Source organism: Pangasianodon hypophthalmus, chromosome 16 (genome assembly GCF_027358585.1).
Source record: "Pangasianodon hypophthalmus isolate fPanHyp1 chromosome 16, fPanHyp1.pri, whole genome shotgun sequence".
NCBI lineage: Eukaryota > Metazoa > Chordata > Actinopteri > Siluriformes > Pangasiidae > Pangasianodon > Pangasianodon hypophthalmus.
In genome coordinates, this window is record NC_069725.1 from 18085464 (window position 1) to 18108235 (window position 22772).

Consider the following 22772-nt stretch of genomic DNA (forward strand, 5'->3'; position numbering starts at 1 on the left):
ACTTTCGTAAACTGAAATACAGTATTTTTCATTTTTTGCACATTTCTTAGCAAAGTCTGATTAGCCCAAAAGTGAAAAGGGGCAAAACTGCATTTAAAAGTACATCACTGATTATTTTTGCTGTGTCACGTTTAGTAATAACATGTTAATTGTGTCCATGTTGCTACAGCATGTAACTATCCAACATCTTGATCAAAATGTGACATTCAGTGTCTGAGGAAATCTTACTTAGTTAGCAAGGTTTCAGACATCTTTAGGTAGACTTACTGTTTTTACCACTGCGTTTGTTAAACTGGCTGCTTACCCACCATGATCTTTACAGGGAATCCAGGGAATAAAAGCATGCTTCTGTGAAATATATTTATGGTTTCTTAAAGTTGATGAGCCAAAATATGTTAAAGGTGAACTTTCACCATTTTTTGGCTTTTCAACCACAGTGACATCTAACTGATTTTCCCCGACTGCCCACTTAATCTAACAATAAGGGTATTATGCATATATTTGTGTATATATGCTGACTTTCTGTTTTGTGTTTTATTTCTAAGTTGTGTGTGTGTTATCTGTTCCACCTCTTAATGATAAAGTTTTCAGTTTTTTCTCTGAGATACTAAAGATAAGCAAAATGGGAGAATCTTTCTCTACTTTGTAGGGGTATAGATTAAAATCGAGATGCCTCCATAACAAGCTCCATATCTCTGGACTCTTATGCATATAAATAAGGAAATAATACATTTTGTAAGCGTGTTGTGTTTCCAGAATGCTCCCTAATTTGAGACACCACTTGTTGTTCACTGGTAATAACCACATCATTGTTAAAAAAAAAAAAATCCATTTCCTCAGATCCAAACATCTTTCAAAAACATGTTTTCTAATCAAGAAAGTTTTCTCTACATTAAATTTTATTTATGTAGGACCCTAAACCCAGTTTGTGAAGGATGCTAATGACCCATAACTAATGTGCACCCCTTACGTGCTCTATCTAAATTACCCCATTCTCAATCTGGAATAACTTCACCTCTCGTTTGCTTCAGGGTTAGATTTCAGTCTAGAAAGCCTTACAAACTTGAGAAAAAAAAGAGCAAGGTGTATTTATTTCCCTCACTAATGTACACAGATATCCAGCTAAGTTTAAGAAACGAGTACATTCTGAAAGCCAAAAAGTACCTACAAGCGCATAATATATCAATTCCATTCAATTTCAGATAATAATATGATATGTCTGGTTTAATAGCTAGCTAAAAAGAAAATGAAAGACAACTGTTCATAACAGATTTGCAATGCACGTTGGATATCTCAGTAAATCTCTTTAGAAAGATGCTTGTCTTCTTTGCTCAAAGTGAAATATGAATCCCCACAGTTTCTGCAGAAAGTTTCATATTAGAGACAACTACAGAAGCCCTCATGCCCCTTAGCAAAGCCGCTAACAAAATGAAAGATGAGAAAGACTCTGGATGACTCATATGAAAAGTGAGTTTGTGTGAAGGCTTTGGAGGACATCAAACACTTAAATGTTTGTAGGTGGAACCAATACCTTGACACCTCTGCACCGGCAGATATGGGACTTTTTTCAATTCTCGTCCTTCCTGTCCCTTGAGACCCAGACCTTCCCCATAAAGTAACTGCTACTCTGTATAGAGAGCAGTGTAAAGGTAAAGGCCTATTTAGAAAATACAACTAAGAAATCTACATCCCACCTTTAAAAAGCATTGTGTCTAAGTGATGAGAGAATCCCCCAGATAGTGGCTCATGACGTGTCCAGAAGAAAATTAAAATTCGAACAGTGCTATAAGATCCTCTTGGACATGAAATCATGGTGACTAAAAGAAAGACACTAGAGTCTTGAAGTGCTTGGTTCCCTGGCCACCATTTCGTAATAAAAACAGCTAAAATTTGGGGTGTACTTCTCATAGTAACTGGCCATTAATGTGGCAACAAGAGCTCTGTTGCTGTTCACTAGGGGAAATACTATTTGGCCATCCAGAAGAAATTCTATCTGTAGTTCTCTTTTTCCTCATCGACTTCATACTTTCCATCTGTGCCTTTTCCTGCAGAGTTTGAAACAATCGCTATCTTACTGAGTTTGCTGGCTTTCTGGAGGAGCGCAGCAGCTGCAAATAGGAATTCTGCATGCCACATTGGCAGGAGCATGTTCAGTGGAAAAAATCTTCTCGTGGATTCCCCCTGCAGAACTGACGGGTGTAAGGCCAAGGGGAAGCCTTGGCCAAGTATAACAAACAAAGAGGCTTTCCTCAGCTCTGCCAGGCAGCCAATTCCACTGCTCAACAATGGTTGCCATAGATCTTGTTTTGCACATCATAACAGCGTCAACATATCCAAGAAATCCTCAGCTGTTTTTTTTTTTTAATTTAATTTTATTTTTTTGGGGGTACCCAAGATTGAAAAAGCCCCCATTACTTAGTCTAAAGCACTACAAAATGGCCACTACAATAACAATAACAAAAAAGCAAGAAAACTATACTCATAATGGATGATTAGCTTCCTTCCCAGGGACACAGGACTAATCTGTCCCTGGGGCTAATGGAAACTTTATCCTAGATTGTGTGCTTGGGACATATACACGTGTGCAACAAGACCAGAAACGGATTGCAAAGAACAGACACTCCACTGGAGAAAAGACTGACTTGACACGCATGTTTCCTGCTATTGTTTCACTGCTGTCTGACAGCACCCATGATCTTCATGCCAGCACTGAATACCACAGACCGGCCCATTAGTAGACCCCTTAGGCATCCTGTTGGTATAGGACTTTTTATTTGACTTGTTCCACTGAAGTAGTGAAAATGTACAAATAAGCCAAGATACATGCCAAACAGACTCACCATCATCCAGGTAGGCCTGGTCCAGGTTCTCCTGCTTGACAGTGACTCGTCCAGGAAGAGAGGCTCTCTGTTCCTCAGCAGAGGAACATCTTTGTGGATGGACTTGCCCAGGAGGGGACCTGTCCTTTGGAAGCCTGTTTGTGTAGGGCTGTTGCTGAATGACCGTGGGGTAATGCTGGGTTTGGGGGGCTTGTGCTGGAGCAGGAGAATGTGAAGCCACTGCTGTCTGAGTTCCTTGCGGGCTGTAGCCCTCACAATAGAGGTTCTGATGTTCCTGGTCTGGTGGAGTAATATTTCCCCCTCCTCTCAACAAGTGATTGTTGGTGGGGGAAAACTGGATGACAGGATGCTGTCCAATCAACTGAGAGGACTTGGCTGGGGAACCAGTATGGACCAGGACAGAACGATGGGCTTCTGGCACCATGACTCCCGTTTGGATGTATAAGCTGGGCCCTACATTCTTCTCAGCGCGGGGATAGACAATGTGCTGCTGAAAGCAGGGTTCTGAAGGGGAGATTCCTGAATGATTCTGGTGACAGGAAGCCAAGTTGGGGAGTAAGCCATTATCCGAGCTGAGGACTGAACGGGGGTTGTGATGGTAATAGGAGTGTGGGGAAACTCCCAAGGTCTGGGACATCATATATCCAATTTGTCCAGGTTCATATTCATCCAGTGGTTCTGTTTTGATGGAGGAAACTGTGGAATATAATACAGAAGCAATTTTTTACTTAATAGATGTCCTGTAACAGATATTACAAGTACACTTGCAATAGCTACCTGTAATCTACACTAATCATTATGTAGTATGTAGATTTAGCAAATACATCTAACAAGTCTGTGGTGTGCAGTAGTTAGGAATTAAAAACACTTGACATGAACAAAGTACCTGGCAGAGGTGTATACGTGAAGTGCTGAGGCTGACTGCGTTTTCGCTTTCCATTGATCACATAGAAGTTCACCTTAGCAGGATGGCAGATGGCTGGGTCTCTATAAGGAGGCACTTCAACAAACAGCATGCTCTGAGAAAGAGATAAGTTTTTTGCATTAGTGATTCATGCAGACAGTCTTCATTTGATTGTAGACAGTCTTCATTGATTTTGGCAGGGTTATGTGTTGAGTATGTCCAAGGCAGAAGAGTGAATATAAAATAGGAATCTTGGCAAAGGCAGAAATTCAAAGTGTATTAAAGTCATTTATGACAACTTTATGACCAACTCTGTGCCTTGTATGTTTCGTCATTCTCGACTAACCTTTACACATTTACACATGTACATTCTGAGGCTTCATCTCTTAGAGCTTGCTATTTGAAACTGCCCAGAATTTGCACAATGATCCTTATAAATGCTCTACATTAACTTATCCACTCTTGTGACTTTTAGAAATATTCAAATATAAAGCAAAATATTAACTAAAGGACAGGCATCAGTCAGTAAAGAGGTGTTACATGTCATGTTGGTAGAAAGTAACATTTATGGCATTCACTGTACTTACTGTCTGGCTTTTGTCTTTGTCAACTGTGGCTTCCAACTCCCAAATTTGCTGCCCATCTAGAAATGGAATAAAGAGAGGGAGAAAGAGAAAGGAAACAAGAGTTTGATTAAGGTTCATTTCAGAAAGATCAATCCAACATGGAGGATATATAGGAAAGTAAAAACAAATTAAAGGAAAAAAACAACATAATGTGTCTTAGTTGGCCACCAAGAGCCACCAGAACAGGGTCTTGGCACTGAAGTCTGGAACTGTACAGGTTGAGATCTGGTGACTGTGATGACCATAGCATATGATTTACACCATTTTCATACTCATTAAACCATTCAGTGAGCCCTGATGCACTGTGGATAAGGCATGGAGTCATCCTGGAGGAAACTCCCCCATGAGGATAGAAATGTTTCATCGCAAGAGATCAAATGTGATCAGTCAGAAGTACTGATTTGCAGTGACTCTTCCATCTAAGGGAAAAGTAGACCAAACCATGCCAGCAAAATCACCCCACAATGGAAATTAATGGTTTTTTCATTAATTTGTCACCTGTCTATAAATTTGTAAAAATCTGGAAAAATCTGTTAAAAAAACAACTTGTAAACCTGTTTACCTCTTTATGTTTGTATTGTTATGACCAGTGAGTCAGTATCTTGTACAATAAATAGGAGTTTCAGGCAAGATATAAGTACTGTAGTTTCAGCAATATGGGTAAATACAGGCTAACAGGTTCGTCTATTTGGTGTATTAACCTTTATACAAAAAAAGACACACTAACATATACTGTCACTGTTCCTTGTAACAAGTGTGTCAACTGCTAATCTTTGTTATGACAGGTGAATGCGCGTGATGTTTTTTCTCATTTGTCTGTCAGTACTACAGCTTACAGTGTTGCCTACCCCCTATTCCCAGCACAATAGAAATGGCAGTGGGAGATCATATCTCTAAACTCAACTGCTTCCTCTAACATGCCTGGTTCACCTGAAGGTAGAGGACAACATGTTTATTCTGTGAATTTTAATGGTATTCCTCAGTGAGTTGGATATTAAATGCAAAGGAGACTGATTAAGCTCAAAGACCGTGAAAGGGTCGAGCAAATTGGGAATTTCACTTATATTATGCACTTATATTTCATAATTATATATATATGCCAAACTAGCACAGATCTCAAGATGAATAAGTAATTTTTAAAAAGCCCCAGAAACAACCAAATACAACATTCCAATAGGATTATTCATTAGGCAGTAATCATTTTTGCATTTTTTTTTTTTATCGATTCTGGGAAGCCCCTTCTACGGTTGAAAATGAGACGCATATGGTGCAAATGAGTCAGCAGGAGCCGGAGGGGATTCCAGAGATGTTGCCAGGTTAAATCAACTTCTCAAGATTGGTTTTATGATCAGTTTGCTCCATTTCGCTCACGACAGGTGACGACTGCTGTTTTCTTAGTGTTTTTGTTTGTTTGCAGTTTGTTCCAATGCTTCTTCTACAGGAGCTCTTTTTTTCCTCTAATATAATGCAGTATGGAGGTTTTTAGGGGAAGGAAGCCCAGCTTTGGCGTAGTCCCTGGCTCATTGAGTACAGTAACATCAGTCGAAGCCAAAAAAAAAAAAGTCCTGGCCAAAGACAGCTGTCTTCCTTTCAGGGGGATTTCAGAGGAATACTGTTCCAGAGTGTTTTGTCATCCAGAGAAACCCTCCAAAACAAAGGCAATCCCTCCTTAAGCCTTTGTTTTTTTACAAACTTAGCCATTACAGTACAGAAAAATTATGCAGGAGGGAACCCCAGACGATATTTTGCTACGTGCGAGTGAGTGAACGAGCGAGCGAGTATACATGAGAGTGAAAGAGTTCCTGTTGAAGCAGACCCCAGAGGGCTCATGTCTAAACGTCTCAAAGCTGCCCTTGTGTTGAACAGACGGCCTCTGGATTCTCTGAGTCACAGCTATACACCGACAGACTAAGCACCTTACCATAGACCTGTATCCTCAAACACCACAGAGAACCATAAACAAAATCTAGTCATAAACCAGACAACAAACAGAAACTAGACGACGCACCTTGGATACAGCAGGCAGCAAATTTAGGAATTTTTGAACGAAAACAAACAACAAGCTATGAGTAATGCATGCAAAAATATGCAATAACAAAACCAACATTGTATGCTGTAGAAATTCATCATTTGCCCTCAATAAGAGCTTTAGTGTTAGGCATAATGCTCTTAACTTAACCTGTTATGTCCATGTTTATAAACAGAGCTGCCACTAACACCCAGTCTAAAGCTATCACAACTCAGAAGGAGGGCAAAGTAGCATTCAATAATCCATCTGTTTCACATAGCCAAAGCATGTCATGCATGATGGACCAATATGTGTGCACAATAACACTGGCACCTGCAGATAACAAATGCCATCACTCATGACCAGCTACTTTAAAGCACTTTATGAGCCTAGTTAGTTAATTAGTTAGTTAGTTAGTTAGTTACTGATTGATTGATTGACTGACTGGCTGCAGTACATTTAATATTCATTACAGTTTCAAAAGACTTTGGGGTTCGATGGCCTCTTTGAGCACAAGACTGCATTGTATCAGAAATCTAAATGTCATGCAAATGTGAGTGAGGAAGATTAGAAAAGGTCACGATTCAAATGTCATTCCTGCACACTGATATGTGAAACTCAGCTTGAGGCCAAGTTTAAGAATTTTTTCTATAACTACATAGCTCTAACTTCCGCTGTGTAACTGTGATTATTAATCGGAAATTACATATCACTGTATAACACTAGGTATGTGTTAATATTGGTTTTAATAATGTTCTTGTTCAAAAGCTAAATCTCAGTGAAGTCACATAGTTTTAGATGTGTAAGGGTGATGCCAGGCTGTTGCTGAACTATGAATATTAACAATGTACAACGTTCAACACTAATACCATTAATAACATAAAAGTAAAACAGTTTTTGCCTACTTGTCATTTTGATACCCTATCCTCCAGTAAATGATACATCTTCCTTTGCAGAAGCATGCATACAAATGATGTATGATTAATGAACATCCTATCTGTAGGTAGCTACCTGTAACTCTCAATATACAGATGGGTGACAAATTAAAGGAAAAAACAACTTCAGTGCACCTTGACATAGGTTCTATAAGTCTCAAGAACTGGAGGGATAAACACCATTTGTAGGGACTCATCCCTCTAGTTGGACAAGTGGACCCAAACCATGCCGAGAAAATGGCACAGCATAATAGAGCCACGTTTGTTCTTTTTCCTTTAATTTGTCGCCTATTTGTAGTAATGACAATTCGCTGATCCATGGAGCAGGGGTTTTTCCCCAGGAAACATGCTAAAGTTTAGTAATTGTTTTCTGTTGAACTGGGTGCATAATGCAGTAATACAACGTGACTAATGCTAAATGTTTATATCATTCCAACATGATTTCAATAAGACAAATGTCCTTGTGAAAAACTTGCACTTAAATGAGACTAAATAGTGTGGTATGGGTTGAGGCAGTTGCTTAATTACAAATCACACAAAAACTGGAATGGTCTTTACTTATTTGTTAAATCAAGGATATTTGTTTGCACTACTAGTTAAAGTATTCTGACGTTACATCAAGATTGCATTCTGAAAATTTTTTGAAAGGTCATAGCCTCTAGTGTGCAGGCTGCTACTCACCATGGGTCTTCTCAGTAAAAATAACTTTCGAGTCAGCACTGAAATTCTGCCCAGTCAGGATCATCTGCTGACCTCCGAGCACTGAACAGCTGTCCATGTCCTGCTTCTCCACCATGGGCAGCTCGTGTGCAGATCTTTGGGCTGTGGGGAGGTACAAATTTGGATCGTTCAATGAATAATGTTCTTGTTTGCCTATTTAATGTTTTAAAGAATAAGTGTTGGTAGACAGCTCTCGTATTTTTTTCTTTTTTTTTTTTTTGCAGTACCTACTGAAACAACTTTCCGAAACAAACAGCCAAGCCACAAGATAACTCTAAACAGTGGAGACTGAGTTCAAAGAAACTTAGTGACCTCTGTATAAGCTAGGCCTGCATTTGCAGTATAAAAATAATCTATTCTGTACCCATATTATGTCATTGTGTGATCTGTTACCACTGGGTTCTGACTGAAGTTTCATACAACATCAACGAGAGATGAAATAATCTCAGGATAAAGGATCCTGGTACTAGTAGGATGTTTTAGGAAAATATATGCAGTTACAAGAGTGCAGACTGGACCAATGACGGGTCCTGGAAGGTCTTAAATAATGGCAAACAGTAAAAACCAGAAGTAACCAATTTCCCTGCCTTATGGCAACTACAATGCACCAATCACTTTGCTTCTGCAAGTGTGTTTACTGGCTATCACGTTAAAGGATGCCAAATCAATTCCTCATAGCTGTGACAACTTGCACTTATTTGTTCAGTAACAAAAGCAAAGCTGTTAACTGCAGAAACTATGTAACCATGAAGCAGCTTCTCCTGGCTTATCATCTCACAACTCCGATTCAATATCCGCTGAAGCAAATTCAACCAAATAACAGTGACCTTTGGACAGATGTGCGAGGCGCACTATGATCTGAGTCAGTCAGGTGAATAATACTTAGGAAACAGGGCTCCTAAATAAGGCAGTGACGGCTGGCCTGCACAGGATGACTGTGCAAACAGCAGATTGTGTTATCTGGGTGATGTCCTATTCATGAGGCTTGGGTTTTGCATCCTCTTTCTTCTCACTGTCATTGTCCCTCTTTCTTCCTCTATTTTTTTGTAGGAGTAAGTGAAAGCAGAGGACAACAAACAAATTTTTCAAAAGTTGTGCCTATGAGGAAGAAGCACGGTGTACTCTGAGATTTTGTTTTTCTGTCTACTTCACATCGAATCCAACAAAAACACAGAACTCCTAACCAAGGAGGAAATATGCTAGCCAGATCCTGTCTTTTCCTCATTGACACAGGATACTGGAAATGACAAAATAACACATTTTAAGGGGTATATATTTAACAGAATCCACACAAATCTAGGATAGCAAAGTAAATATTTTCCTGAATATGAACTTTCCATGCTAATACTTTTTAACAGCACGTTAACCTAAGCACAGAAGCCCAGTGTATGAACAGGCACACTGCTACACCAGTTGTGTGGTAAACATTATACACCTCAATGAACACTACAAATATGAAAAGAGGAAGCTGAATTATATTTCAAAACAAACAGGGGTTTATCAAAAAGCCACTGCACTCACAACACTCAATAGGATGAGAGGCCACTTGGAGAGACACGTATTGACCCCCTGGCTGGGGAATGTGGATGCGGAACACCAGTCGCACGCGGGTATTTTTCCGCCCAATGTCTGTCTCGCCTTTCCGCAGCTCTATATCTGCATTCCTGAGCTTCAGAATCCCAGCGCAGTCGATTCTACAAAGGAGTAATTGACATCACAAACATTATGAAAATTTGAACTTATTTTAAAACCATAATTAATTAGTGTGTTTTCTTTTCATGCTCTACTAACTTTTAACTTCCCTCTAACAGGGGTTTAGCTTGATGGTATTCTTAGATCTTGATATGTGAAACAGCATGAGAATATTTTTTTATTTGCTCAGCAAAAGGGCGCAAAAAAAAAATGCTCTAAATTTAAATGATCAGCATATAAGTGCTGAATTCCTTTCCGGAGGCAGCTTCTCATGTATACTGAAACACTGTACTGAAAACACAGCATGAATTAGTTTTCACTTTGCTGCAAAAGCTTAGCCTAACCATAAGCCTAGGTATACATTAAAAATGCCAGCTTGGATTTTGGGACTTGAGAAAATTTGATACTCAATTTCAGATACTACAATATGGTAAATAGTTTGATTCTATAATGTTGGATACTACGCTGACATATTTTGGCTCTAGATTAATGTGGTAATTTGACACATCGGATGGCCAAGACACACAGTGGCTCCAGGAGCATGTGTACAGATAATAAAAACACAAATTGTGGAAAAGGCTCAAAGGGCGGTATCTGGGCTTATACTTCTTACCTTCCTGATGAAGACTGATAGGCAACAAACACAACAAAATCATTGTTATAAAACCCTTGGCGAGAAATCTGGCTGACAAGCTACCTTCACTTCGATTCAGTAGATTAGATAGCTAAACATTTATTGAGAATTTAATTCAGGCGTATGATGAACTGCTTTTCCTGGGTGATGTAACAGGAAGCACGTGAGGCGATTGCCATCATAAACCTAGACTAATTTTGAAGAAGCATGATAAAATATTGGTGTTTAAATTATCTTCCATCCATTGAGCCTCACTGCTTGACTCACTCACTGCTTGAGCAGCACTATTTTTAGCTTAATAGCCGTGCAGTTTGTGGTCACACACTACTGGGATTACAAGAACTGCTATAACTAAGAATGTATAATGATCAGACAACAGAAACTTGCTTCCAGGATCCAAATGATCAACTCTCCACATAATTTCAGAATGTATTAAATGTCTGGATTATTTACATACTTATAAATGTCTGGATTATTTACATACATATTTGTTTTATTGAATTTATCTTTATATGTTTAAAAAAAATCCCAATCTTTATTGAAATTTTATTTTAGCATATGAATTTTAGGTGTTTTATGACCCTCTCTCTCTGTATCTCTCTGTGTGTGTGTGTGTGTGTGTGTTTCCTCCAGTTTGATTTATCTATTTAGTTTTTGTCACAGTATTTTTGCTATGAAGAAGTGTGACGCTCCATCATGTATTGGTATCAAAGTCAGCATTTTGGCATTGAGACAACTCTATTGAGCAACCATCCTGACAGATACTGTAAGAAGCTGTGAGTAATTAGTGAGTGTCACACACACACACGCTGCACTAAATGAAGGGTGTCCCCCCAATGAGATGTGTGTCAAAATCCATTTTTTTTTTCAAACACTACCTGAGACTAAACCCTGCACACTGTGATAAAATAAATCCTACATACACATGTCTGACTTACATTGCTTTCATGTTGTTCTTTGGCTCTAGAGGGATCTCTAACACCTTTGTGCTATTGATAATCTTCTCGTAGCTGGTCGTGGTCACAGTTTTGCCTGTGATACGGTGCACCTGGTAGAAGGCGTGGGGCTTCAGGATCCGCTCGTCTGCCGTGCCGATGAAGATCTGCAGCCCCAGCGGCTCTTTGCCTCTGTATCCATGAAGCTAAAGGAGTGAAAAAGTACAATTCTTCAGTTTCTGTAATTATGTGATCAATATGTCATCGTAATTTGTCACAATTAAGGGTAGGCATTGCTTTTAAAAAAAAAAAAACATAAATTATAAAACATCTGGCCTGATGTGACTGATGTCACTTTACAGGTTGCAGCTACCTACAACACATGCTTTTACCAATCCTTATACGCTGTTGACCTTAACTAAAATAACAGAGTGGTTCAAAGATACAGGAAAAGAGACTTTCTTCAATACCAAGTAAAGAAAATGAGGATTTCAGCTGCACAGATGTTCAGACACAATTCACTTTACACTCCCTCTGAGCGAGCAGAGAGTTGCAGGGCACAGTGCTTGCCAGCGTACTAATTTAGGCCGAACACTGCATACATGGTTGAACACAGCCACTCCTGGAAAATTTAGTATCTCCTGCAAGCTTGAATGCAAGCCAGGAGAGTCTGCACTGTCTTACAGACCACAGATGGTTTCTCTTTGCTGTGCCTTAATCTCTAAAAGTCTGCAGGAAATCCACAGGTCACTAGTGAGGGCTCTTCAGGAAAAGTTCTAACAGCCATTGTTATTATTACGACGACTACTTTACCTGGAATAACCCACTGAACAGATCCTAAGACCAAGAGGGAATTAGCACTCTTAATATATCTGTACACAATATATTGTAAGTTACCAGAATTGCCAAAACAAGAATTAGACTAAGATAGACTAATAATGTGAAAATATGAAATACTTTTCTAGGCTATTTATGTAGAAGAATGAAATCTTGTTTTTTTTCTAATTAGTTGTTTTCTCAGTAGATTATTAACAATTCACTACGAAAATATTGTTTATGCCTCCTCTCCTTAAAGTAAATAAAAGTCCCTGTTTAACAGAAAGATGAACAGGGGAATTTTCATATGCAAAACCTGGCAGTGTTCAGTGACAGAGGAAACAACTATGCTGGCCATCTCTACAATAATAACAACTCAGCAGTCCAAAAATAATCGCAACTAGATATAAGCATCGATCGTAGCAATAAAATATAGAGCAACATGTTGAAATTGTGCACTTAAAATTTACATTGTAAACTGTATCCTCAGTTCTGTCCTCTATCAGAGTTTCATGGAGCTCTCATGAGGTGAACAGACCTGTAGGATTTCCTTCTCTAATAAATCTGCATTAATCTGATGTTGTCTTCAGAAATGGTCCAAATACCTTAAAAGGTACCTTAGGAGACAGATGTACATATGATGCATTTCTAAGAAAAAACCTAAAAAAAAAAAAAAAAGAATAATAAGTAGGGACTAACACACAACGGGGTTGAATATTTTTTTTCCACAAAACCACATCCTGAAGGGTTTTATTCCTTGCATACCACAGCATATTGGCACCAATTATATTTTATATCAAATGACATATAGTTTATGACATATATTTTATATTAGAGTTGCAATTAATGATGTGGAGCATCCAAGAAACAAGTTAGTTCCTGCTATCACTTACTTTATAGCAGCTATTATGTTATCAGCATCTTTTTTTCTCTCTCTCTTGAAGGTATTTAAGACAAGAAATGCAGCTTGTCATGTTACTGAGAAAGTCCTCTGTCCTCATTCCATAAATAAACATCTCCCAACAGAAAACTTCACCATATCAACGATTATTATTAACGTTTTTCCTTATTAAATAAATTTCATACTAGCACATTTTTAATCTGTTCATTATACAAGTTGTTAATATAGAAACAATAACGTATTAGAACAAGCACATCAGTATAAACCTAATACTTGGCTTACAGCCGGGACATTATTGTCAGAGCTGTGCTGTTTTAGGAAATTAATCATCACCCGTATTATAACGCATAATACTACATGACCTGTGTCTGTGGATCAGTTACTGTGGCATGTTAAACTGAAGATGCAATATGAAATTCTCATCTCCTCCTTAACTTTGTCATATTCATTCACTCATCACTATCAGTCTAAAAACCACTCATCACAACAAAACATGATCGCCACACCCATATCGCTCTCCTCTTCACTTCTGTAAACATCCATCTGCACATCACACTTACACATACACACACATGACATCATAAATCATATGGCAGTTGGCCAATAAAAAATCTACAGTGCTCAGGATATCTGTGCTAAATCCAGCTTAAGAATGAATGAATACGAATTGTTGCTCGGCATGTCAAGAACATCAGCAAACCCTCTTTTTTTTCGACTTGAACAAAAAAAATTAAGCCACACATCAAAATAAACAAGCTTCTCCTTTCAATCTTGATTCATAAAAACTCAGGAGATTCAGAATTGCTAAGAGACAGTCATGTGAATTCTGAGAAGGACATTCATACTGTAACACACACATCCACCCACACACACACACACACACACAGACACACAAACACATACAAACAAGGCACAAATTAGATCAGCACTGAACAAAAACCAAGGGACTACATCGGAAGGAAGTGTGCAAAAACCACAAAGCATGAAGAAGCAACTAAAATTATCCAAACCCCCAGAAGCTCAAATGAAGAGTGGTTACCAATTTGCATTTATACTGACAGGACTCACACAGCACACATGAGAATATTATCAACCCTGCTCCAACACTGTAGTCAATGAAAATGCAAGCAAATGATCAATCAGTCAAGGAAAAATGGTCGTCATACAGGTGAGACATGTGATCACTGGTCACTTTATCACATTTAATAATCAAAAGTATAGCATGCAAGTCTTTATGGGTGCAAAAACAACTTACATGTCTTTCTGGCAAACATCCACATTCTCAACCATGCACCATGTCAATACTAGAATAAACTTCACGTTCATTAGAAATTACAGTGAATTACATAAAAAGAATTTTTTTTAAAAATCATCTAAAATAATCTCTGAAAGCACAGGTAATTGTTGCTCCTCTGTATTAACTGAGCAAACATGGACATTTGCAAGTGTCATCCGAGAGCCTGGTCACCATGGACAACATTCACACTCACACACGCACACACACACACAACTAAAAACCATAAACGCTCTGCAATTTATACTATAGGTGTGACTCATCATCTGCAAATATAAAATTTTCATATCACAATTATTAAATAGACCTTCATAATAGTTTACAATATTGTATTATTATTGTATCAAGATAAACAACTTTTATAAGAGTGAAAAAATATGATACAGTAAAATTAAGCTACTAAAATACTCGCCAAGTTTACAACGAAGTGAAACAAAATAGCACACCACTCTATATAATACAGAACAAAATCCAATGCAATGACACAGTCACTTCACCATTACTGAAATAATAATTCACGTTTGCAATAATAATATTGCGTATATTTAATAGCAGAATAGATCTATAAGCACATGCCTAGATGTGACATTAGACATGTGTGAGAATCTCGAAAGTCTTGACTGTTGTTCTAGGAACATTGAGATTAAAGAAGTAAACAGATTGAAGATATCAAGATATCAAAGAGATAGACAGATGTAAGCTTGCGAGGACGTGTACGAACACACACGAGGGTGGCTGTGTCGACATTAAATTTTCATACCGCAATGTTTAACCCATGTAATATAATATTAAATAAAAAAATTCAGGGCCACATGGTTCTTGACATAAATCACATGCAGGATCCCATTCAGTCTCATCATAGGTCATGTTTTTTATGCTAAATTATTGCCTTATTATTTTTGCTATAAAAATTTTGCTACTGTATTATACAGCAAGCGAACTAATATAGATAGCTAAAATTAAATCAAATGCCTGCTAAGATATCATTTTTTGCAATGTTGGGTTATTCCCAAAGTTTAGCTACCCAATACAACACTACGTAGCTAATCTTTGGGAATAACTTTGGGAATAACATTGCAAAAAATGATATCTTAGCAAGTGAAGATATGGTAAATAAAGGAAAAGTTATCTCATATAAAACCATTAAGTTCTAAACATATTAACTAATTTCAGGTTTAAAATCATCTTATTCTATTGCCAGATAATTTTGCTTCTTTCTAAAAAATAAACGCTTGAAATAAGGACCTCTGGACCTGCCTGCACTTGTGACACATTTTCAGCTGCTGTGGACGGTTCCACATGGATACCCCAAAAACTTGCACTTTCTAATCAATTCATGCTCACTACCGCTTGCTTCAGTGGATAATCTCACCTGGATACTGTACGTTTATACCTAAGGACTGCTGCTGTAACCATAATCACTGTCCTGTGCTCGTTCCAAGCCTCTTATTCACTATATACTCATACTGATCGTCCTTTCAACACACAACTCTGTATTGTTTGTCTTTACTATTCTAAACCTGTATGCTGTAATGATTTATAACTGCACATCGGGTGTCACTCAGAAGAGGATGGGTTTTCTTATGAGTCTGTTGAGTCTCAAGGTTGCTTGTCGACTCAGGGAGGTTTTCCTTGCCATTGTCACCTCTGGCTTATTCATTAAGGATCTAAATCTAGCTGTTTCCCCAAATATAATATAGAATAAAATCTGATATCTGCAGCATAATGTATGGCTGATTAATGTAACACACACAAGGGTGATGTATAACCCACCATCCCACCACAATTAGGGCACACTGAGACAAACCAATGTTTCCATAACCCTGAACTGAAGCCATGCAACTCTCACTTATATTTGTTCGCATATGTCAAAGCAGGTTTTTTTTTTCATTCCATTTGTTGTAGACACATATTATTTTTTGTGACTTTGTTCTTGGGTTTAGAAAAGAGCTACAAAGTTTGAGTCCACACTAAAAACCTGGGATTTTTTTCCATTTAAAATTGGAAATAAACAGAAAGTTTTACAATTTTTTTAAATATTTAAAACAAAGAAAGTAAATGTTCAATATCCTGCATATATAATATTCAAGATTCTGCACTATTTCTAGATCCCTATTTAAATGTAAGCAAATTTTTTGATAAGGATCATATTAACTGCTTTGTACAAAAGGTCAGATTTTCTTCATGCCTAATCTCTTCTATTGAAGCGCATGTTCAGATGAGACTCCGATGGGTACAATCTAAAACTGGATCATGAGGTTTTGCACAAACTTGTGGAGTCCATGCCAGCTCAAGTGCACAGTGTCATTAAAGCAAAAACAGGACATAGCAAATAACAAACTCTGAAGTAGAATCAAAGATTGTACTTTTCACCCATGTTGTTGTCAGTAATAAAATTTGTAATGAAAACTGTTGTATTACATTAAAAAAGAATGCAAAATAGAAGCATTTTCACTAGTGGTCACAGACTTTTGGACCCCATCGTATATATATGTGTGTGTGTGCATATATATATTATATATATACATATTAACTGTATTGTAATGCATTTTATATATATATATATATATATATATATATATATATATATATATATATATATATATATATATATAATGCATTACAATACAGTTAATATGTTATTATTTTAATCATTATGACAGGAAATACCACCCCATAAATATGCTGCCTGAAAAATCACGCACCTGGACCACTGGGTGCCCACCAGTAGGAGCTTTAACAGCCCCCCGGCTGCCCTCGGTCTCGTAGTGTGCCCTGTGGTGTGGTTTGGGCTGCACCTCAATGTGCAGCTCATATTGGTCTGTGCGGCTGGGCAGAGGCCACTCCAGAGGAGGCAGAGAGGTAATAGGAATGCTGAGGAAGAAAGCCACGCTCAGATTATTCACCAGAAATCCCCAAAACGTTCATACAACAATTATTACCTGAAATGAAGAGTGCTAGAATGATGCAGTTACGGTCCTAAGGATGCTATGATTCATAGTATGAAATGTATGCCTTCTCAATACGAAAGTCTTTCAGGACATGCTGCTACATGTTTAGTGTTCAACGGGTCTGACTCTGAATGTGAAGATCAATATCTTCCTGTACTATATATTATGCAGTGTGAGCTGACTGGAATCTTGAATCATTCAGTGATGAACAAATCTACCTGCAGATTCCAGGCACCAGCTGCTTGGACCAGATTGTTGGAATGACAAAGTATGGCTCTGCTTTGGTCTTGACATCTTGTTCCACCAGGTAGCTCTCTCCATGGCTGTCTGGAGATGTATAGTAGGCTGGCTGGTTGTTTCTCACAATTTTTGTGGGTACTGACCCCTGCCCAAACCCGTTAACAACCTCTGTCACGCTGTTGGAGCCATAATGGGTGCTGGAATGACGGTCATTATGGCTGCCATGTGGTGAAGGACTTCGTGATCGAGCCGCAGCCACCAGATTTGGATTCCTGTACATGTCGTAGGTGCGTTTGCCCTGAGGCGATGCAGAGCGAGAACCGGGCCTCGGGGATGAAGAGCGCTCCTCAGCCAGGCTGGTGCGGGGTGACGTACCTGGGCTGGTGCGAGGGGAGCCCGTGTGGATGTTTTGGAAGCGAGGACACAGCTCTCCAGCCACAGCCTGCCCACTACCTGGGGACACACAGGGTGATGCGAAGGGCGAGTAAGTCTCAGAGTGCCAGGAGGCCGAGGAGTTGCTGCTGGCTGGGCTCAGGCACAGAGGCTCACGGTAGATGGCACAGTCCAGACCGGGCACAGTGAGCGTAGGCCTGGGGCTGGCATTCACCAGCGGGTCATGGAGTGAGTTGTGCCCATGGCTGTGATGCTCACGTGATGGCGTGATCTCGATCCTTGGACTCACAGCTTGGGGAGCAGACCTTACGTGCTCTATGTAATTTTTAGGCTCCAGATGCTCATAGCCAGTAAGAGCCTCGGTGCTGCTCTCAGTGTAGGGGGAAGGCTCGTCCAAGGGGTACGTATGTGGGTGTAGAGGGAGATCGGTGTCATCTAAAAAAAGCAAGAGGACATGGATGAATATGGACAATAGTAGGGCTGGACAATATGATAAAAAAAAAAATCATATGATAATGCTTAAAGATATTTTTACATTACACAAATTTGTATCATGATATTTATGTTTGTTCCAAATATAACTGTTTAGCATCTATAAATATAAATAACCCAAATGGCGTGGAAAAGCAGGAAAATAAAACAGCACAAAAATTTATTTTACCATCTGATCAGCGACTTGTTACTGTGAGTAATTATAAACTAAATAAAGTGTAAAAAGTGTAAAGTGTGAAATTCCTATTATATCATCATCATCATATCAACAATCCTTAATCATAATATACTTGAAATAGTGACAAAACAATAATGCAACAGAAAACATGCAGACTGTGGTCTTTTTTGAATTTTCTGAGCCATCAAATTGAGAGATAAAGAGTAAACGTTCACTTTTCTAAACTACAACTTTGGAACTGGCTTTTAAAAATATAATACAAATGGGGAACATGAAAATGAGGAACAGCTGTTGGGTATTTCCAAGCATTCCTAATATGCTGGCATCTCGAACTGAAATTTAAAAAATGGTAATCCTGAATATCTAATACTATTACCCTACACAGAAAAGAAACAACCACAAGGGAAAACCCAAAACTAAAAGGCATTGCATAGCCTACTTGTTCTGTCCAAAGCCCTCTGGCCCAGTTTGCACTGCCACTGCACTGCAATTAAACATCAACAACTTATTCCACTCACTCACACACACTTCCACACACCTCAGAAGTAACAGACTAAGTAAAAACAGACCTTTAAGATCTCCAGGAGGAAAGTCGCTGTCAGGCGGTTCATAGTTAAACAGGTATTCAAACTCCAGCTCCTCGGAGTTGGCTTGAGTGAGCTCTCCAGGGAGCCCTAACTCACAGCACTCCTTATCTTCGTAAAAAGAGCTCATCTGCCTTATCTGCAAGTTGCCTCAAAGTCTGGATCATGAAATTACAGAAGAGCGGTCTGAGAAAACGCGTGTAAATGTGGAGATCAGGGAGAACTAGACGCGCTCCGTGCGTTAAAGTGATGCAGCCGTGAGACGCAAACCAGTGACTTCCGCCCTCACCTTCAGAGGACAGAGAGAGAGAGTGGGCGTGGCTGTGCGCTTAGTACCGTACAGATACTGGAGATACAGTAAGTGGTAAATGAACGCCTCCTGTTGATAGCTGACAGTTATTTTATTATTATTATTATTTTTTTTTAACAAGCATTTTAACGGTTTTGTGAGTGCAGGTTGTGAGCCTAAGCGCTGCTGCCCCCGAGTGTTCAACACAAAACACTGACAAAACAGAGCATGAAGTTTGGAAGAAATGCATCACTACTGTAGACTGGTTCATAATCCAACCCAGAATGATTAATTAACTAAGCCTAGTTCATGTTCATGTTTCTTCCACTTTTCTGTTGAATGCCCTAATAATATGTCACGTTAGGATATTGTCAAAAACAACAACAACAACAACAACAACAACTGTCTTATGTGTTCAACAGGAATGCATGTGCGTTATGACGCAATAATACCATACAAAATAAATCATTATGTAAATCTATAAACATTCTTCGATTTTTCCTGATTTTCCAGTGCAACCACAACATCCAACAAGGTGCAGGGTGCAAGGTACAGGATGCCACGGTATATATCAGGTCATAGTGACAGGGATAGTGTGTCTTAATGTCTTAAGGCATAATGCACTTTTATGATCAGTAAACAAACATATTATTTCTCATTGGAGAGAAGTTAACTAAGCACCAGGTTAAATAATCAGATGCAAAAATCTTCTATTAATGATCCATCCATCAAGACCCCTATGTTAGTTGATGAAGCACTATATAAACAAGCAAGTGAGTAGTCTTCATGTCCATGTCTACCTGCACTCATGTCATGTTACTCCTTGAGTATGTGTCGGTGAAGCGCACCTGGAGCCGCAGCATCTCCTTTCGGATGGACAGATGTCAGCACGCGACAGCAAAATGGACTACTTCCAGAAGCAAACTTCATTTGAAGCTTCTCGCAGAGCGCTTGGGAGGAATGATCCCTGCTTGTGCGTGCTCGTGTAGTTTTAATACGCGTCCTCGTGCCAGCGCAACACACGTAAGCAAGCGCAAGGTGCGCGGGTGGGCGTCGCGTGCGTTATAAAAGCAACGGGCTTCCCTCACCACCTACTGACACGTAGCATACTCCAGATACAAGACATAATAACGCAACCCTGCGTGTCTCTCAAGACTTTTCCTTCCATGCTTGGCAACCCTCTGTCCTAAAGTGCAGCTCAGGGAGATGAGCCACGTGTAAGGTTAAATAAACCCACTGCTTTTTCAGTGCTAGGCTATATAAGGTGGCAGATCTGTAAATGTTATGCTCTTGGAGATTCCTGTTCACACACGCAATTATAAGGGATCACCCGATGACGTAGTCTTTACCAAGTTACTCCTAACATGCAGGCAAAAATCTGTATAATCCTGTATAGTCCTGCTGCCATGCAACCTGTCAGGTGTTCTCTTTACATGGTTTATATGGTTAATATATAAAACATGGACACCATATTTCATTAGCAAATGAAAAAGAAACAGTTGAACAACAATAACAACAACAGCAAAAAAAAAATCAAATACGTTGATTACCAGTTAATCACAACACTTCTGCACGCGCCATCCATACCTTGATCCATCGACCTCATGCTGTGGTATTGCGCCAGTCTCCAAGTCTCTCTAAACATCTGGGGGAGAAAAAAAATACAATTCAAACCAAAAGTTTAAAAAACTAGGCGCGTCATAGCGGTAGAAAAACCAGGAATAAAAAAAATTCGAGAGAAAAAAAAAATAATCCCTCAGATGTGTGTATATATATATATATATTTTTTTTTTTTAAAAACTTGAACTGCAATAGACTTCTTTCCCCTCTTGCTCTGAGGATTTACTGTGAGCACCGAGAGCGGCTTCCTTCTCAGCTCGGGCTGTTTATAATATGGGCCAATGCTGTAAAATAACGGGATTCCCTCAGTGTTTCCTCCTGTTTATGCGCTTCTCCATGGCGACCCTGGAGCGGCTCCATGTCGGAGGCAGCAGGGCTTTTCCTGCGGAGCCCACACAGCTCAGGAATCCATGACGTAGGCGGGGAGCGAGCGAGCGAGCGCACGCGCGCTAGCGCAAGCGCACCCGCGCGCCAAAGCAGCCCTTCGCTCTCGCGCGCCGCTCGCGCACAAGAAGCTCATTGTGGAGCGGGAGAAATCAGTGAAAGGGAGAAAACAGGAGCCATGTTTAAACACACACACACACACACACACACACACAAAATGCGAATTAGACCCAGCTGAGTTTAAATTCGGACGGCGAATTCTAACACAGGGATGTCTTTCATGATCTGGGCGAGAAGAAGGAAAATGGTGTGATTGATTCGGTTACGTTACTGCATTTCGTTCATTTCAAAGTTTCCATTCAGGACAGGGTTTCCTAATGGAAAATTTTAGAGATGCAGGGGATTGGGGGCAAAGCCACAGCTGGAAAAAAAGGGGCCTGTGATGTCCAGGCTAAGGGTGGAACAGTATGGCAGAATTTACAATATGATCACCAAATATCGAGGTTTTCGATATATCACTTCTTACATAAAACATATGGTTTTCAGACATTTCCCTTTTTACATTTACCTGATGCTTTATCCAAAATGACTCACAATTAAGACGTGGTCTTGCTCAACAGCCCAACACTGGCAGCTTGATGGTGCTGGGATTTGAATTCCCAACCCTCCAGTAGCCCAGTGCTTTCTCCCACTGTCCCTGACATTTTACATATTCACACAAAATTACATAAAGACAGGAACATGAACATGAAGTACACTATATGACCAAAAGTATGTGGACACTTGATCATCACACCCATATATGCTTACTGAACATCCCATTCCAGATTTAGTCCCTCTGTGCCGTTATAATAACCTCCCCTCTTCTGGGAAGGCTTTCCTCAAGATTTTGGAATGTGGCTGTGGGATTTGTATTCATTCAGCAATAAGAGCATTAGGAGGCCATGTAGTCGGCATTCCAGTTCATCCCGAAGGTGTTCAGTGGGGTTGAGGTCAGGGCTCTGTGCAGGCCACTCGAGGTCTTCTACGCAAACCGTGGCAAGCCCTGTCTTCATGGAGCTCGCTGTGTGCACAGGGACACTGTCATGCTAGAACAGGTTTGGGCCTCTTAGTTCCACTGAAGGGAATTCTTAATACTATAGCATGCAAATACATTCCAGACAATTGTGTGCTTCAAACTTTGTGGCAACAGTTTGGGAAAGGCCCACATATGGGGTGATGGCTAGGTGTCCACACACTTTTGGCCATATAGTGTATGTAAAAATACATCACAAATAAATACTCCCTCACTCAGACACAGAAAGCCAATACACAGCCAGCTTTCTTGTAGGAAGGT

At 39.4% G+C, this 22772-nt stretch overlaps 1 protein-coding gene across 4 annotated transcripts in view; it reads right to left on the reverse strand.

The window, feature by feature from the left end:
• nfatc2a (nuclear factor of activated T cells 2a) overlaps window positions 1-21414 on the reverse strand; it is a 28091-nt gene extending 6677 nt beyond the window's left edge. The window contains exons 1-9 of one of the 4 annotated variants that reach the window (XM_026921137.3): window positions 21020-21414; window positions 17475-18324; window positions 17011-17179; window positions 11298-11500; window positions 9555-9727; window positions 7995-8135; window positions 4332-4387; window positions 3727-3859; window positions 2841-3536 (exon numbers count right to left, since the gene is read on the reverse strand). In XM_026921137.3, coding sequence (XP_026776938.2) covers window positions 2841-3536; window positions 3727-3859; window positions 4332-4387; window positions 7995-8135; window positions 9555-9727; window positions 11298-11500; window positions 17011-17179; window positions 17475-18324; window positions 21020-21077 — 2479 coding nt within the window. In that variant the 5' untranslated portion in view covers window positions 21078-21414. Of the gene's footprint in view, window positions 1-2840; window positions 3537-3726; window positions 3860-4331; window positions 4388-7994; window positions 8136-9554; window positions 9728-11297; window positions 11501-17010; window positions 17180-17474; window positions 18325-19128; window positions 19681-20232; window positions 20924-21019 lie in introns of those variants that run through there. The other 3 variants (XM_034312047.2, XM_053240891.1, XM_026921136.3) reach the window with 3 other exon arrangements.
• Window positions 21415-22772: the final 1358 nt, after the last annotated feature.